Genomic DNA, 17,661 nt, shown 5'->3' with positions numbered 1-17,661 from the left:
TGACACCACCCTTATGGCAGAAAGTGAAGAGGAACTAAAAAGCCTCTTGATGAAAGTGAAAGAGGAGAGTGAAAAAGTTGGCTTAAAGCTCAACATTCAGAAAATGAAGATCATGGCATCTGGTCCCATCACTTCATGGGAAATAGATGGGGAAACAGTGGAAACAGTGTCAGACTTTATTTTTTTGGGTTCCATAATCACTGCAGATGGTGACTGCAGCCATGAAATTAAAAGACGCTTACTCCTTGGAAGGAAAGTTATGACCAACCTAGATAGCATATTCAAAAGCAGAGACATTACTTTGCCAACAAAGGTTCGTCTAGTCAAGGCTATGGTTTTTCCTGTGGTCATGTATGAATGTGAGAGTTGGACTGTGAAGAAGGCTGAGGGCCGAAGAGTTGATGCTTTTGAACTGTGGTGTTGGAGAAGACTCTTGAGAGTTCCTTGGAATGAAAGGAGATCCAACCAGTCCATTCTGAAGGAGATCAGCCCTGGGATCTCTTTGGAAGGAATGATGCTAAAGCTGAAACTCCAGTACTTTGGCCAACTCATGCGAAGAGTTGACACATTGGAAAAGACTCTGATGCTGGGAGGGATTGGGGGCAGGAGGAGAAGGGGATGACAGAGGATGAGATGGCTGGATGGCATCACCAACTCAATGGACGTGAGTCTGGGTGAACTCCGGGAGTTGGTGATGGACAGGGAGGCCTGGCATGCTGTGATTCATGGGGTCGCAAAGAGTTGGACACGACTGAGCGACTGAACTGAACTGAAGAGAGTAGATCATAAAGTTCACATCACAAGAAAAAAGTTTTAACTATGTGAGGTGATGGATGTTCACTAGACTTACTGTATTGATCCCTTCACAATATACACCTATATCAAATCATTATGTAGTGCACTTGAAACATAAGTTAATTATAGATTAAAAAATATATGTTGTTTTTATATACAATAGAATGTTGCTCAGCTACGGTAGTGGTTGGTGGTTTAGTTGCTAAGTTGTGTCCAACTGTTAGCACCATGGACTCTAGCCTGCCAGGCTTCTTTATCCATGGGATTTCCCTGGCAAGTATACCAAAGTGGGCTGTCATTTCCTTCTCCAGGGGATCTTCCCAACCCAGGGGCAGAACCCAGGTCTCCTGCATTGCAGGCAGTCTCCTGCACTGCAGGTGGTCTCCTGACTTGTGGACATAGCAGGGGAAGGAGAGAGTGGGGTAAATTGAAAGAGCAGCACTGAAACATATACATTTCAATGTGTAAAATAAATAGCTAGTGGGAAGTTGCTATGTAACACAGGGAGCTCAGCCTGGTGCTCTGTGATGACCTAAAGGGGTGGGATGGAGGGTGGGGTGGGAGAGGTTCAAGAGGGAGGGCTATATGTATACTTATGGCTGGTTCCCACTGTTGTACACCAGAAATCAATACAACATTGTAAAGCAATTATCTTCCAATTAAAAATAATTAAATTTAAATAAAAAATATGTTTTAAGCCACTAACTTTTTGGTAATTGGTTATAGCAGCTAAAGGAAACTACATATTATGTAGCTATAGAAATGGGGTGCTGCTGTAACAAATACTTAAAAATCTGGAAGTGGCTTTGGAATTGGGTAATGGGGAAAGGTTGAAAAAATTTTGAGAACAATGATTAAAAAACACTTAGATTAGACTGACTTAAACAGACTGTAGGTAGAAATATGGACGTTAGTGACTCAGCTGGTGAAAACTCAGGAGAAAGTTAGGAGAACAGTAGGAAAAAACCTGTATCATTTTAGAGAATATCAAAATCATCATAAACCGATTGTTGGAAGAAATACGCACATTAAAAGTGCTGTTGACGAGGGCTCAGAAGGAAGTGAGGAACATGTTATTAGAGTTTGGAGTAAAGAAGATCCTTGTTATAAACAGAAGTAGAAAGTTCAGCTGAATTGTTTCCTGCACTTATGTGCAAAGCAGAACTTGTAAATGATAAACTTGGATAGTTAGTTGAAGAAATTTCTAAGTAAAGTGTTGTAGCTGTGGCCTCATTTCTTCTCGCTGATTACAATAAGATATGAGTTGAAAAGAGAGACTTAGAAAAAAATTAAGCAAAAAGGAATCATGACTTGATGATTTTGAAAATTCTTAGCCTCTTCAGATTGCAAAAGAGAGGAAAAATTAGGGGATTCACTGTCAAGAAAGCATGCTAACCTTCCTGAAAATGGAAGACTAAAGATGTAGCTCACATCCTTTTGCTAATGTCTGGTCAGAATATTCAATCACATAGAGGGTTTTGTTTTGTTTTGTTTTTAATATTAGGTGTTGATTTGTAGATTTTCTTAGCCATTATCAGCAGAAGCTAGAAATAGATGGGGTTATCCAGGAAACACCTGTGGAGGAACTCTTGTCTAATAAAGCGAATCTTTATGTCATACATATGGGAGACTGACATGGTTCTTGAGAACGTTATATTAATAGAAACACTGCCAACTTGGACTAAAAGGGACAGAGAGAGAGTTGAAATGAAACAAGCTTATTGGAAAATCCTAACAGCAGGAAACAGGCTGATAAAGCTACTGGGCTGCAAACACATGCTAACCTTCCTGAAAATGGAAGGATGACTTCTCAAGCACGGAGCTGAAAAATCCAGAAAGAACGTTTGAGCCATAGATTACTCACTCCCAGGGCTTGAAACCTAATGGAGTCTGCGTGGTTGGGTATCAAAGATGCTTAAACCTGTGACTCCATTCTTCTTCCATTTTCTCCCTTTTGAATGGGAATTTCTGTAACTGGTATCCTATGACTGTGCCTGGGGAATAGGCTGATGAATGCAATGCTTGATAAATCTCATCTGACCAGTTTGTACCTATTAGATTGAAATCAGAAAAGTCTAGAAACATGAAAACTGTTAAGAAGTATATTTAATTAAAAACTAGAACGAGGAAGTGGAACGAGGAATTTAAAGAAAGAAATTAATATGACAGATTCTAACAGAGAAAAGAATTGCTAGAACTTGATGATTAGAGGTCTGCGTCTGGGTACTTGAACTTTAGAGATCAGTAATTTTCAAGGCTGTATGCTGCTGCTGCTGCTGCTGCTGCTAAGTCGCTTCAGTCATGTCCAACTCTGTGCGACCCCATAGACGGCAGCCCACCAGGCTTCCTCATCCCTGGGATTCTCCAGGCAAGAACACTGGAGTATATGTATGCAAATGTTTATGAATTTATGAAACATTAAGGGTCAGGCACTACTGTTAACTTTCCTTTCACCTGGTACCTTTTATCCATATCCCTTACTGTACATATATTTAACTCATGTTTAATGGCCAAAAAACTCACTTCTAATTGACTAAGTTCTTTCTGACTCTTGTCATTGAGGGTCCCATTCTCTAACTGAGCATATCGTATAATTTGGAACACTATACTCTCATGATACTCAGAGCAAAAGTGTTTTAGTGGGCAATCAAGTTTAATCAACTACATACTATATCCCCTTCCGAGGCATTCATGATGAACACTGGCATATTAAAACCTCTGACAAAGTTTCTGCAACAAAGAACCTTGTTTAACTTTGTTTAGTTCAATGTTTCCTAAACTTGTTTGGCCATTAAGGTCAGAGGCCACATCTTACACTTGTGCACCAAGTGTCTAATAAACACATAGTTCCATGAAAATTCAGCTGACATAGGCATTTTAATATAATGATGTTCACACAACCGACTTTTTGTGTCTACAAATAAAGCTGTGCTCTGCTAAAGACCGGTGCACATGCGTATGTTTGTGTGTGTTTACACAGATGTTGTCTAATAAAAATAGAAATAGAATCTTGAAAAAAAGTGAAAAAAATGCATCATGGTATCTTAACAAATGATGAAATAGACTTTAAATGTATTAATAGTGGTTTTATATGATGCTTTTACATATCTTAGCTTTAAACATTAACTTACCAATGGCAGCTTTGCCCCAGATTTGTACATGGAAGAGTTTTTTCTCTTTTGTGGACTTATTTACTATCTGAAGGCTAGTTTTAAGTCTGTGTTGTTGTTCATTTTTTTCATCTTCTTCCCAAGGGTTCCATTCTTCACTTCTCAAAGTAGATTGTTCTGTGTTATAAAAAGAGTAACAAGTGTTATCAATAAGGCAGAGCATCAGTTATAGATAAATTCAAGCCATTTAAATTAGATGTTGTTGTTTAGTCGCTAAGTAGTGTACGACTCTTTTGCATCCCCATGGACTATAGCCTGCCAGGCTTCTCTGTCCATGGACTTTCCAGGTGAGAATACTGTAGTGGCTGCTACTTTTTTTTTTTTTTCCAGGGGATCTTTCCTATCCAGGGTTCCAACCCACATCTCCTGCATTGGCAGGTGGATTCTTCACCACTCGGCCACCTGGAAAGTCAAGGAGTTTTACCTGCATCCTAACTTCAATTTTTCAAAGAGATTAAGCAAGAGAATTTGAACAGGTTAAACACACAATAAAAATTTTAAAAAGGAAATCAGAACTTAATTTTGATTGAACCATTACCCCAAAAGAACTTGAAATAAAATGTTAACAAAATGTTAGGCTCCCCAAAATGCCTTCTAAAATAACTGGGTACAGTAATATGTATTATTACAAGTTTAACTTTTGCCAATTCTATATAGATTGTATATATGTTACGCAAACTATACATAAAACTTGACTTCAACATGAAAAGTGTCCAACAGTTTCAGATACTATTGTGCAAAATTCTGAAAGAAAGAAATAAGCCTGAGTCCGATCCTGACATGGGTCAACAAAATACAAAGAAGGGATCAAAACTTGGAGATAAAGCACTCTAGTCTTCGGAAGTCACCGCAGGATTAGAGAAGGCTCTTTGTTTCAATAGGCTTCTCTGGTGGCTCAGACGGTAAAGCGTCTGCCTACAATGCGGGAGATCGGGGTTCGATCCCTGGGTCGGGAAGATTCTCTGGAAAAGGAAATGGCAACCCACTCCAGGGTCGGGAAGGAAATGGCAACCCACTCCAGGGTCAGGTAGATTCTCTGGAGAAGGAAATGGCAACCCACTCCAGTACTCTTGCCTGGAAAATCCCATGGACGGAGGACCGTGGTAGGCTACAGTCCATGAGGTCACAAAGAGTCGGACACGACTGAGCGACTTCACTTTTCACTTTTGTTTCAATATGGAAATAGATGTCTTTAAGCCAGCGGCATTCCAGAGAATCTGGCATTTTGTGACAACGTCTTGGATATTCAAGATGTGTTTTTAAAAGTGTGTGCACCTGTTAGCCCCAGGGGTGGGGAGTGGCGACACCATGTGAGATTTGGGCGAGGACCTAAGCGTTCCTATATCCTCCAATCCCGAGGCCTGGGGTGGCTACCGAGAGCTGGAAGAGGAGAAGTGCGCCCCGGAGCCATCCTGGACCCGAGAGCGGGATTGGTGGCAGCGTGGCTCAGCTATCCCGGCCCCTACCATCCCTCAGCCCCGCGACCCGGCGCGCAGCCGAGAAGAGAAGCCGCGGTCCGGTGTCCTACCTCGGCCGCGCCTCTCCCGCACCGGGACAACCCCTTTCCTGAGGCCCCGCAAAGGCGCGTCCGGCGTCCGGCGGCGGCGCCCGAAGAAGACGTGGTAGGCGGCGTAGAGCGAGAAGAGGCAGTACACGGCGATGAAAATCGAGCAGAGACGCTTCCGCGTCAGCCGCATCCCACTTAGGCTTCCTCTCAGGTCACCACCAACATGGAGATGGGCCAGGGACTAGACTGCCTTTCTGCGCCGCAGTCCTGTTGGCTTCCGGAGCAGGCCCAAGCGCGGCGGGAGGGAGTCACCAGAAACGGACCCGCCCATGGCTTATCCGCCCCGCCCATCGCCCAGCTCAGGCCCCGCCCTTGACCCCGCCCAACCTCTGTGGCTTCTCTGTCCCGCCCTGCCGTAGGCTCCGCCCCCTCGGGGAGTGCTGGAATCCTCCCTGCCGTGGATCCTGGAATTGGGCTCTGGAAGATCTCACCTTCTCTCGTGCTGCTCCCTGACCTCTGCAGGGTATCCAAGGCTCTTTTCAATCCTGCTTACCTTCCGATGTACAGAAAGACTTCACCTTATTTGATTGCCAAGAAAAAAAACCAAAACAGCACCTTGGTTCCTGAAGGCCAGATGAAGGTATGAACTAGGAAAATTTCTGTTCAACATGTGATCCCCAGCCCCAGCCGGCTGTATTGAAAAACGAATGAACATAAATTTCCATTAAAAAAATTAAGTGGTGGTAATGGCAACCCACTCCAGTACTCTTGCCTGGAGAATCCCAGGGACAGAGGAGCCTAATGGGCTGCCGTCTATGGGATCGCACAGAGTCGGACACGACTGAAGTGACTTAGCAGCAGCAGCAGTGGCACAACATTGTGAATGTGATTCCCACTCATACATTAAGAAATGTTTGAAAGTGAAAGTGCAAGTCCCTCAGTCGTGTCCGACTCTTTGCAACCCCATGGATTGTATAGTTCATGGAATTCTCCAGGCTAGAATACTGGAGTGGGTAGTTTTTCCCTTCTCCAGGGGATCTTCCCAACCCAGGGATTGAACCCAGCTCTCCTGCATTGCAGGCAGATTCTTTATCCGTTGAGCCACAAGGGAAGCCTAAGAATGCTGGAGTGGGTAGGGTAGCCTATTCCTTCTCCAGCAGATCTTCCTGACCCAGGAATCGAGCTGGGGTCTCCTGCATTGCAGACAGATTCTTTACCAACTGAGCTATCAGGGAAGCCCCAAAGAATGGCAAATGTCATATATGTGCATCTGTGCACATTCGCTCAGTTGTGTCCCACTCTTTGTGACTCTTAGGGACTGTAGCCCACCAGGCTTCTCTGTCCACAGGATTCTCCAGGCAAGAATACTGGAGTGGGTTCCCATTATCTCCTCTAGGGGATCTCCCTGACCCAGGGATTGAATCCTGGTTTCCTACATTGCAGGCAGATTCTTTACTGTCTGAGCCACCAGGGAAGCCCACTTCCTATTATATATACCTTGCCACAATAAAAATATGAAAAAATTAATTTTAATTGCTATGATGTGACTTGAATACACACAGGCATGTGGGATTTTCAAGCTAAAATTGGGAAAGTCCAGGGAAACCAAGGACGAATTGATCACCGTACCACTAACTCTGAACTATTATGTCAGAAATTCTGCCCAATCCCCAAAACAAAAGTTCTCTGCTTTGCAAGAGCTATCCGAAGCCATTTGTACTCAGACTCCCATATCCTATGAACATCACCTTCTATTCTCCTTCTAAGGCTATTAAGCCTTTGTCAAAGTGTTGCTATCCTGTATTGTGGTAGATGTACTAAACTTTGTCTTTCTTAATTATCAGATTATTCTGGTGATCTCTTGGAAATATGACAGTTGCTTTACATACAATTTGTTTGGCCCATCTTTTCTGTGGGACAAACAATCATTTAAAGATACTAAGAATTTATTTTATAAGTAAGTAAAACATCCAGTGTAAAATATACTAATGGTTTTACTATTCAGAACAGTATAAAAGATATAACTAATATGGAGTTAAACTTTTGTTGAGTAGAGAGGAAGAGCAGGCAAATGAAAGTGTTGTTTTACTTCAAACTACCAATGACTGTACAATTTGATTATGTTTTTGTTATGTATTTAGGTTACAAATGAAGGAAGCTTTTAATTGATCTAAGTATAGCAGTATTCATTTTCTTTTCTCTTTGTTTTTAATAGTTGAGCTGTAGCTGAGGACTACTTTTTTGTGAATTGCTGTAATTCCTCAGGTTGGGATTGGTAGATGGAGAAAGAGGGAGAGGGAAAGAGAAAGAAAGAAAAGAAAGAGAAGTGATAGAGAAGAAGAGAAAAGGTAAATATCTTCTGAGATTGGAAGCTCCAGGTATAGGGAACCAGATCTGGGAAGAAAAAATATGGGAGGGAGGGTATAAAGGAACATGAGATGAATTAAACTAAAGAAAGTGTAAAAACTATTTGATGAAATTTTCTGTTTGCAAAAGGAAGAGCCATTAATCAACAAAATAATAGTAAATTAGCTCTACAGCCCTAATACCTTCTACTAACGACCCGAGAAATAGTACACGTTCATTTTTAGATGGTCACAAATACAAATTTCTTGTGATACCTGACCAGAATTCTCCAAGTTTATCAAGATTTCAGGAATACTCAGTTCAGTTCAGTTCAGTTCAGTTGCTCAGTCGTGTTTGACTCTTTGCGACCCCATGGACTGCAGCACGCCAGGCCTCCCTGTCCATCACCAACTCCTGGAGTTTACTCAAATTCATGTACATCGAGTTGGTGATGCCATCCAACTGTCTCATTCTCTGTCTCCTTCTCCTCCTGCCTTCAATCTTTCCCAGCATCAGGGTCTTTTCAAATGAGTCAGTTCTTTGCATCAGGAGGCCAAAGTATTAGAGTTTCCGCCTCAGCATCAGTCCTTCCAGTGAAATTTCAGGACTGATTTCCTTTAGGATGGACTGGTTGGATCTTCTTGCAGTGAAAGGGACTCTCAAGAGTCTTCTCCAACACCACAGTTCCAAATCATCAATTCTTCGGTGCTCAGCTTTCTTTATAGTCCAACTCTCGAATATATGACCACTGGAAAACCATAGCTTTCACTAGACGGACCTTTGTTGACAAAGTAATGACTCTGCTTTTTAATATACTGTCTAGGTTGGTCATAACTTTTCTTCCAAGGAGCAAGCATCTTTTAATTTCATGGCTGCAGTCACCATCTGCAGTGATTTTGGAGCCCCCCAAAATAAAGTCTGTCACTGTTTCCATTGTTTCCCCCTCTATTTGCCAGGAAGTGGTGGGACCAGATGCCATGATCTTCGTTTTCTGAATGTTGAGTTTTAAGCCAACTTTTTCACTTTCATCAAGAAGTTCTTTAGTTCCTCTTTACTTTATGCCATAAGGGTGGTATCATCTGCATATCTGAGGTTATTGGTATTTCTCCTGGCAATCTTGATTCCAGCTTGTGCTTCATCCAGCCCGGAGTTTCTCATGATGTACTCTGCATATAAGTTAAATAAGCAGGGTGACAATATACAGCCTTAATGTACTCCTTTCCTGATTTGGAACCAGTCTGTTGTTCCATGTCCAGTTATAACTGTTGCTTCTTGACCTGCATACAGATTTCTCAAGACGCAGGTCAGGTGGTCTGGTATTCCCATCTCTTTCAGAATTTTCCACAGTTTATTGTGATCCACACAGTCAAAGGCTTTGGTGTAATGAATAAAGCAGAAGTAGATATTTTTCTAGAATGCTCTTGCTTTTTTGATGATCCAGCAGATGCTGGCAATTTGATCTCTGGTTCCTCTGCCTTTTCTAAATCCAGCTTGAGCATCTGGAAGTTCATGGTTCATATACTGTTGAAGTCTGGCTTGGAGAATTTTGAGCATTACTTTGCTAACATGTGAGATGAGTGCAATTGTGCAGTAGTTTGAACATTCTTTGGCATTGCCTTTTTTTTCGATTGGAATGAAAACTGACCTTTTCCAGTCCTGTGGCCACTGCTGGACTTTCCAAATTTGCTGGCATATTGAGTGCAGCACTTTCACAGCATCAACTTTTAGGATTTGAAATAGCTCAACTGGAATTCCATCACCTCCACTACCTTTGTTCGTAGTGATGCTTCCTAAGGCCCACTTGACTTCACATTCCAGGATGTCTGGCTCTAGGTGAGTGATCATACCATCATGGTTATCTGGGTCATGAAGATCTTTTTTGTATAATTCCTCTGTGTATTCTTGCCACCTCTTCTTAATATCTTCTGCTTCTGTTAGGTCCATACCATTTCTGTCCTTTATTGAGCCCATCTTTGCATGAAATGTTCCCTTGGTATCTCTAATTTTCTTGAAGAGATCTCTAGTCTTTCCCATTCTGTTGTTTTCCTCTATTTCTTTGCATTGATCGCTGAGGAAGGTTTTCTTATCTCTCCTTGCCATTCTTTGGAACTCTGCATTCAAATGGGTATATCTTTCCTTTTCTCCTTTGCTTTTTGCTTCTCTTCTTTTCACAGCTATTTGTAAGACCACCTCAGACAACCATTTTGCCTTTTTGCCTTTCTTTTTCTTGGGGTTGGTCTTGATCACTGCTTCCTGTACAGTGTCATGAACCTCCATCCATAGTTCTTCAGGTACTCTGTCATTCAGATCTAAACCCTTGAATCTATTTCTCACTTCCACTGTATAATCGTAAGGGATTTAATTTAGGTCATACCTGAATAGTCTAGTGGTTTTCCCTACTTTCTTCAATTTAAGTCTGAATTTGGCAATAAGGAGTTCATGAACTGAGCCACAGTCAGCTTCCGGTCTTATTTTTGCTGACTGCATAGAGCGTCTCCATCTTTGGCTGCAAAGAATATAATCAGTCCGATTTTGGTATTGACCATCTGGTGATGTCCATGTGTAGAGTCTTCTCTTGTGTTGTTGGAAGAGGGTGTTTGCTGTGACCAGTGCATTCTCTTGGCAAAACTGTTAGCCTTTGACCTGCTTCATTTTGTATTCCAAGGCCAAATTTGCCAGTTACTCCAGGTATTTCTTGACTTCTGACTTTGCATTCCAGTCCCCTATAATGAAAAGGACATCTTTTTTGGGTGTTAGTTCTAGGTCTTGTAGGTCTTCATAGAACCATTCAACTTCAGCTTCTTCAGCGTTACTGGTCAGGGCATAGACTTGGATTCTGTGGTATTGAATGGTTTGCCTTGGAAATGAATAAAGATCATTCTGTTGTTATTGAGATTGCATCCAAGTATTGCATTTCAGACTCTTTTGTTGACTGTAATGGCTATGCCATTTCTTCTAAGGGATTCTTGCCCGTATCTATCTATATCTATATATATATACACATATACACACACACACAGACACACATATACACTTTTCATATTCTTTTCCATTCTAGTTTATCGCAGGATATTGAATATAGTTTGTCTAGTCAAAGCTATGGTTTTCCAGTAGTCATGTGAGTTGGACCATATGGCAAGGCAGAGTGCCTAAGAGTTGATGCTTTCAAACTGTGGTGCTGGAGAAGAAGACTCTTGAGAGCTCTTTGGACTGCAAGGAGATCAAACCAATCAATCCTAAAGGAAATTGATCCTGAATATTCATTGGAAGGACTGATGCTGAAGCTGAAGCTGCAATACTTTGGTCACCTGATGCAAAGAGCCGACTCATAGGAAAAGACCCTGATTCTGGGAAAGATTGAGGGCAGGAGGAAAAGGGGGCCACAGAGGATGAGGTGGTTGGATGGCATCACCGAGTCAATGGACATGAGTTTAAGCAAACTCCTGGAGATAGTGAAGGTAGGGAAGTCTGGTATCCTGCAGTCCATGGGGTTGCAAAGAGTCAGACAGGACTGAACAACTGAACAACAGCCCTGTGCTACACAGTAGGCTCTTGTTGATCCATTCTATATATACTAGTTTGTATCTGCTAATCCCAAGCTCCCAGTCCATCCCTCTCCCACCTCCCCCTTCCCCTTGGCAACCACAGGTGCCTTTTCTTTGTCTGTCATCACAAAGGCTTGGTAGCTTGTACATATTTTCTTAAATTCATCAACTTCACACATTTGTATGTCTATTAACACACCCTGAACTTTTCCAACAGGATAGACACTTTAAATTAATACTGCACATTCAGGAGTTTGAGGTTTATTTTTAGAAACTACGCTATGTTTACTTTACATTAAGGTTATTGCTAGGTGCTACTTCAAATGGGTTAGAAAGCAGTTCAGCTTTTCTTGAGCATAAGTAACATAGGTAATACTAGTCCTTGCCAGTTTGACTGCACTTTCAGTAATATTTACTGCCCCAGATCTATTTTTGAAGGTGATTTTTAATAATATTTCATTGGTTTATTCGTATTTTAAACAATTCTTGAGTCTGTTCTGGAAATTTGAATTTTCTGAGAGAACATTTTATCTCAGTGGTATTCAAAAATTTTCAGATATATCCCTTCTCTCATTCCCAGTTTCATATTTTTGTTTTTCTACTGCATTAGGTTTTTAAAGTTTTTATATTTGATTTTATTATTTTACTGTTTGCTTTCCCTTCCCTTTCCTACCATCTTTGGATGTGTTTATCAGCTCTGTTTTTCTATTTTGCAGTTACTAGATTGTGCATTTAAAAATTATTTTCTTCCTTCTGTTATCCTGCTTGTTGACCTTTTTTTCTTTCTTCAGTTGAAAAGCTGGTTTAAAATTTTTATCATTCCTTCTTAATAATAAAACCGTGGAAATATATTAATTTTCCTCTACAACACTGGTCAAACTTTGAAAGAATACTGTTTTTGCTCTTTGCCATTTAGGCTTTTTACTTAATTTAGTAGTGGTTATAAGAGAGAGTGTGCATGGAATTTTAATTACCAAGTGGTAAAGATTTGATTTGGCTCTGAAAATTTTACCTATGTAATGGTTAAAATGACATTCTGCTGTTTTAATTATTGTTTCCCTGGTTAATAGTGAGGGTAAGATATATTTCAATATATTTACTGCTTTTTTGTGTGTTCTTCTTCTGTAAATTGTCCATATTTGTTATAGTTTTCTTTTCATTGTTTATCTTTTACTTTTGATTATAAGACTTTTTAGTTTACTTTATATAGCAATCATTTATGTATATTGAAAATCTATTCTAATTTTTGGCTGGTTTACTAATTTTATTTATATTATCTTCTCATGTAAAGACATCCTAAATTTTAGTAGAGCTAAATTTATAAATCATTTTTATAGTTTGGTGTGTGTATTGGTATGTGTGCATGGATGTATTCTTTAAGAAAAATTTACTTGGATAATCCTGTTGGAATCAGTTAAAAGTATATGAATCTATAGAATAAGTAGGAAGGATATGTTACAATATGAGACTTCCCACCAGTGTGTGCATAGTAAGTTCTTTCAGTCATGTCTGACTCTTTGCGACCCTATGGACTGTAGCCTGCCAGGCTCCACTGTCCATAGGATTCTCCAGGCAAGAATACTGGAGTGGATTGGCATGCCCTCCTCCAGGGGATCTTCCTGCCCCACCTGTACATGTTAAAGATTATCCCATTAGCAATTATTGTTAGATCTTTATTTAATGACTAATCTGTAATGCCTCTTCTTCCAAGATCAGACTTTCCTGTATGTGTGGATCTAGTTCTTATTTCTTGCCTTTCCTGTGTCATTTAATAAAACTGTAACTTTCATAGTTAGCATTCACTGTGTCAGTTCTAAAGATTTATAATATGCCTTCATGTTTAGAAAGAGAAGTCTCCCTAACTTGTTCTTTTCTTTTCGAAAAAAACCACTGACTTGGCTATTCTTGGCCCTTGCTTTTCCCTGTACATTATAATTAATTTGTTAATTGCACTAAAAACTCTTTTTGAATTGGAATTGGAATTTTATTGTATTTATAGAATAATTTGGGGATAATTAACTTTTAAAATATTGAATCTTTTAATCTATTTATGGGCATTCAAGTTGTGTCCAGTTTAATTCTATACAAGCAAGGAACATGCTGTGTTTGTCTCCTGTGGCCATGTGTGATATCCTCTACGGCACAGGTTCCAAAAAACACTTGTCAATGGAAAAATGTAAAAAACCATTGAGTGACAAAAACAAAGTGTAGAAGAAAATGGGTTGTAAAATACCATTGAGGTCTGACTTAATGTCTTTCAATAAAGCCTTATATAATTTGACCCATAATGTTTGCAAATATTTTATTGGATTTTTTGTAAAGGTTAGGTTTGGCTACATGTAGCAGAGACTCAAAATAACAGTTACTTAAGAGAAAAATTTATTTTATGCTGAGCTAAAGTTTTGAATGAACCAAATTCTTCACTTGTCTGCACAATCCAGAAGAGGAGGAAAAAACAATAATTGATGAAAGTTTCTATTACAAGAATAATCTGTACTTTAATCAAAGACTTTCTCAACAAGAATATAAATTTGACACAACTGAAAGTGATGAAAATGAAAATGGCTTATTTATCAAGAACTAGCTTTAAGACTTAGTTTCTTTGTGTTCATTAACCCATAACGATTAAGTCATAAACTTTACCCAATCCCAACCAGTTCCCTGCCCTCCAAGACTCATTTTAAAATCACCTAGCTTGGGCCCTAAAATCCTATATTTATCTTGTCTTGATTTTCTTCTTCTGAGTTATCACTCAGACTGTCCAGTTTCTGTCTTTTCTTACCAGAGTAACTCTAGTAAGCTTAGATTTTCATTGATCAATAGGCTTTTATGGTATTCTTTTTGGGAAATGGAAACATGTTTACCATATACTGTTATCAATACAACAGTTGGTATTGATCATATCTGAATGTTTTTAATTTTTTCCTTGTGAGTTTATCAGGTGCTGTTTATTTCCTGAGGGAGTTTCATTTGTCCTGGGTAGAGGATAAATGAAAATCTCTCTGAGTTGGGTGGTGAAAATGTCTCTAGAGAGTGGGATCTGTTTTTCACTGAGTTTCAACAGATGAGGACATATTTTCCTTTCTTTTCATTGAAGTCTAATGTATAATGAAGATAATGAAGTATAAAATGTAATATCCATATAGAAAAGGGCAATATCACAAGTATATGGCGTAATACATTTTCACAAAGAGAATACTTTTCTGAAACTCACACCCAGATTGAAAACCAACATTACAAGCAGCTCAGAAGCCAGCCCATCAGTCAATATTACCTCCATCCTCCACAAGATAATCTCCTTTTTTCCATTGTCACTTGAGTCTGTTTGTATTTAAACTTTATGTAGTTTTCTGAATAGATTTTTTTTGTTGAATGTACTTGTGAGGTTTGCGCATATTTGTATGTGGTGGTGTTGATCATCTTTGCTGCACAGCACTGCAATGTGGGAAGATACTGCAATTGATTAACATGAACTACTTTTAAGTATTATCTTAACCTTTTGTTCTTGTCTAAGAATATTTTCCTCTTCCTGGATCACAACATTGTCATGATGAAGGGGTTTATATTACTCAATGAAGAAGCTATGAGCCATGTCGTGCAGAGTCACCCAAGACAGACGGGTCACAGTGAAGAGTTCTAACAAAACTTGGTTCACTGGAGGAGGAAATGGCAACTTACTCCAGTATTCTTGTCTGGAGAACACCATGAACACTATGAAAAGGCAAAAAGATATGACACTGAAAGATGAGTTGCCCCCAGGTTGGAAGGTGTCCAAATATGTTACTGGGGAAGAGTGGATGGCAATTACTAATAGCTCCAGAAAGAATGAAGTGCCTGGGCAAAAGCAGAAATGACGCTGGAGTTGTGGATATTGTCTGGTGATGAAAGTAAAGTCTGGTGATGAAAGTAGTCTATTCCAGTAAAACCTGGAATATTAGACCCATGAATCAAGGTAAGTTGGTCATAGTCAAGCAGGAGATGGCAAGACTGAACATTGAGATCTTGGGAATGAAAATGAACAGTAATGGGTGAATTTAATTCAGATGACCATTAGATCTGTTACTGTGGGCAAGAATCACTTGGAAGAAATGGAGTAGTCCTCATAGTCAACAACAGAGTCTGAAATGCAGTACTTGGGTGCAATCTCAAAAACTATGATCTTGATTCATTTTCAGGGCAAATTATTCAATATTACAGTAACTCAAGTCTATGCTCCAACCATTAATGATCAAGAAGCTGAAATTGACCGATTCTATGAAGAGCTATGACACCTTCTAGAACTAACACCAAAAAAAGATGTCCTTCTCATCACAGGGGATTGGAATGCAAAGTAAAAAGTCAAGAGATACCCAGAATAACAGGTAAGTTAGGCTCTGGAGTACAAATGAAGCAGGGCAAAGGCTAACAGAGTTTTGCTAAGAGAATGCACTGGTCATAGCAAACACCCTCTTCCAACAACACAAGAGATGACTCTACACATAGACATCACCAGATGGTTAATACTGAAATTGGATCGATTATGTTTCTTGCACCCAAGGATGGAGAAGCTCTATATAGTCAGTAAAAACAAGACCTGGAACTGACTGTGGCTCAGATCATGAGTTCCTTACTGCAAAATTCAGACTTAAATTGAAAAAAGTAGGGGAAACCACTAGACTATTCAGGTATGACCTACATCAAATCCCTTATGATTATACACTGGAAGTGACAAATAGATTCAAGGGATTAGATCTGATAGACAGAGTATCTGAAGAACTATGAATGAAGGTTTACAACATTGTACAGGAGGTAGTGACCAAAACCATCCTCAAGAAAAAGAAATGTAAGAAGACAAAGTGGTTGTCTGAGGAGGCTTTACAAATAGCTTAGGAAAGAGGAGGAGTGAAAGGCAAGGGAGAAAGGGAAAGATATACCCAACTGAATGTAGAGTTCTAGAGAATAGCAAGGAGAGATAAGAAAGCCTTTTAAAGTTAATAATGCAAAGAAATAGAGGAAAACAATAGAATGGGAAAGACTAGAGATCTATTCAAGAAAATTGGAGATATCAAGGGAACATTTTATGTAAGGATGGGCACAATGGGCATAGAAATGGTAAGAACCTAACAGAAGTAGAAGACATTAAAAAGAGGTGGCAAGAATACACAGAACTATACAAAATAGTCTTAATGACCTGGATACCACAATGGTGTGCCCACTTACCTGGAGCCAGACAACCTGGAGTGTGAACTAGTTGGCCTTAGGAAGCACTGTTAAGAACAAAGCTAGTGGAGGTGATAGAATTTGAATTGAGCTATTTCAAATTCTAAAAGTTGATGCTTTGAAAGTGCTGCACTCAATATGCCAGCAAATTTGGAAAATGCAGCAGTGGCCACAGGACTGGAAAAGGTCAGTTTTCATTACAATTCCAAAGGACAATGTCAAAGAATGCTCAAACTACTGTATAGCTGCACTCATTTCATATGCTAGCAAGATTATGCTCCAAATCCTTCAAGCTCAGTTTTAGCAATATGTGAACCAAGAAATTCCATATGTACAAGCTGGATTTGGAAGAGTCAGAGGAACCAGGAGATCAAATTGCCAACATTTGTTGGATCATGGAGAAAGCAAGGGAGTTCCATAAAAACCTCTACTTCTGCTTCATTGACAACGCTAAAGTCTTGGACTGTGTGGATCACAACAAACTATGGAAATTTTTTAAAGAGATGGGAGTACCAGACCACCTTAACTGTCTCTTGAGAACTTAGTATGCAGGTCAAGAAGCAACAGTTAGAACCTTACATGGAACAACGGACTGGTTCAAAAGTGGGAAAGGAGTACTACAAGGCTGTATGTTGTCACTCTGCTTATTTAACTTCTGTGCACTGTACATCATGATAAATGCCAGGCTTTCAACAACCTCAGATATGCAGATGATACCATTCTAATGGTAGAAGAGGAAATAAAGAGCTTGATGAGGGTGAAAGTGGAGAGTAAAAAAGCTGACTTGAAATTCTACATTTAATAACTAAGATAATGGCATTTGGTCCCATCACTTCATGACAAATAGAAGGGGAAAAAGTGGAGCAGTGACTGATTTTCTTTTCTTGGACTCCAAAATCACTGCAGATGGTGACTGCAGCCATGAAATTAAAAGACGCTTGCTCCTTAGAAGAAAAGCTATAACAAACCTAGACAGTGTATTAAAAAGCAGAGAGATAACTTTGTTGACAAAGTTTCATATAAACAAAGCAATGGTTTTCCCAGTAGTCTTGTACGGATGTGAGAATTGGACTATAAAGAAAGCTTTGCGCCAAAGAAT

General features: G+C 39.7%; 1 protein-coding gene across 1 annotated transcript in view; it reads right to left on the bottom strand.

Moving 5' to 3' along the window:
• Positions 1-5,780, bottom strand: part of RXYLT1 (ribitol xylosyltransferase 1) — a 28,957-nt gene extending 23,177 nt beyond the window's left edge. The window contains exons 1-2 of the mRNA XM_006046654.4: positions 5,494-5,780; positions 3,927-4,082 (exon numbers count right to left, since the gene is read on the bottom strand). Of these exons, the coding sequence (XP_006046716.1) occupies positions 3,927-4,082; positions 5,494-5,662 (325 nt within the window). The 5' untranslated portion in view covers positions 5,663-5,780. The remainder of the gene's footprint in view (positions 1-3,926; positions 4,083-5,493) is intronic.
• Positions 5,781-17,661: the final 11,881 nt, after the last annotated feature.

Source organism: Bubalus bubalis, chromosome 4 (assembly GCF_019923935.1).
Source record: "Bubalus bubalis isolate 160015118507 breed Murrah chromosome 4, NDDB_SH_1, whole genome shotgun sequence".
NCBI lineage: Eukaryota > Metazoa > Chordata > Mammalia > Artiodactyla > Bovidae > Bubalus > Bubalus bubalis.
This window is presented reverse-complemented; position numbering and strand designations above follow the sequence as displayed.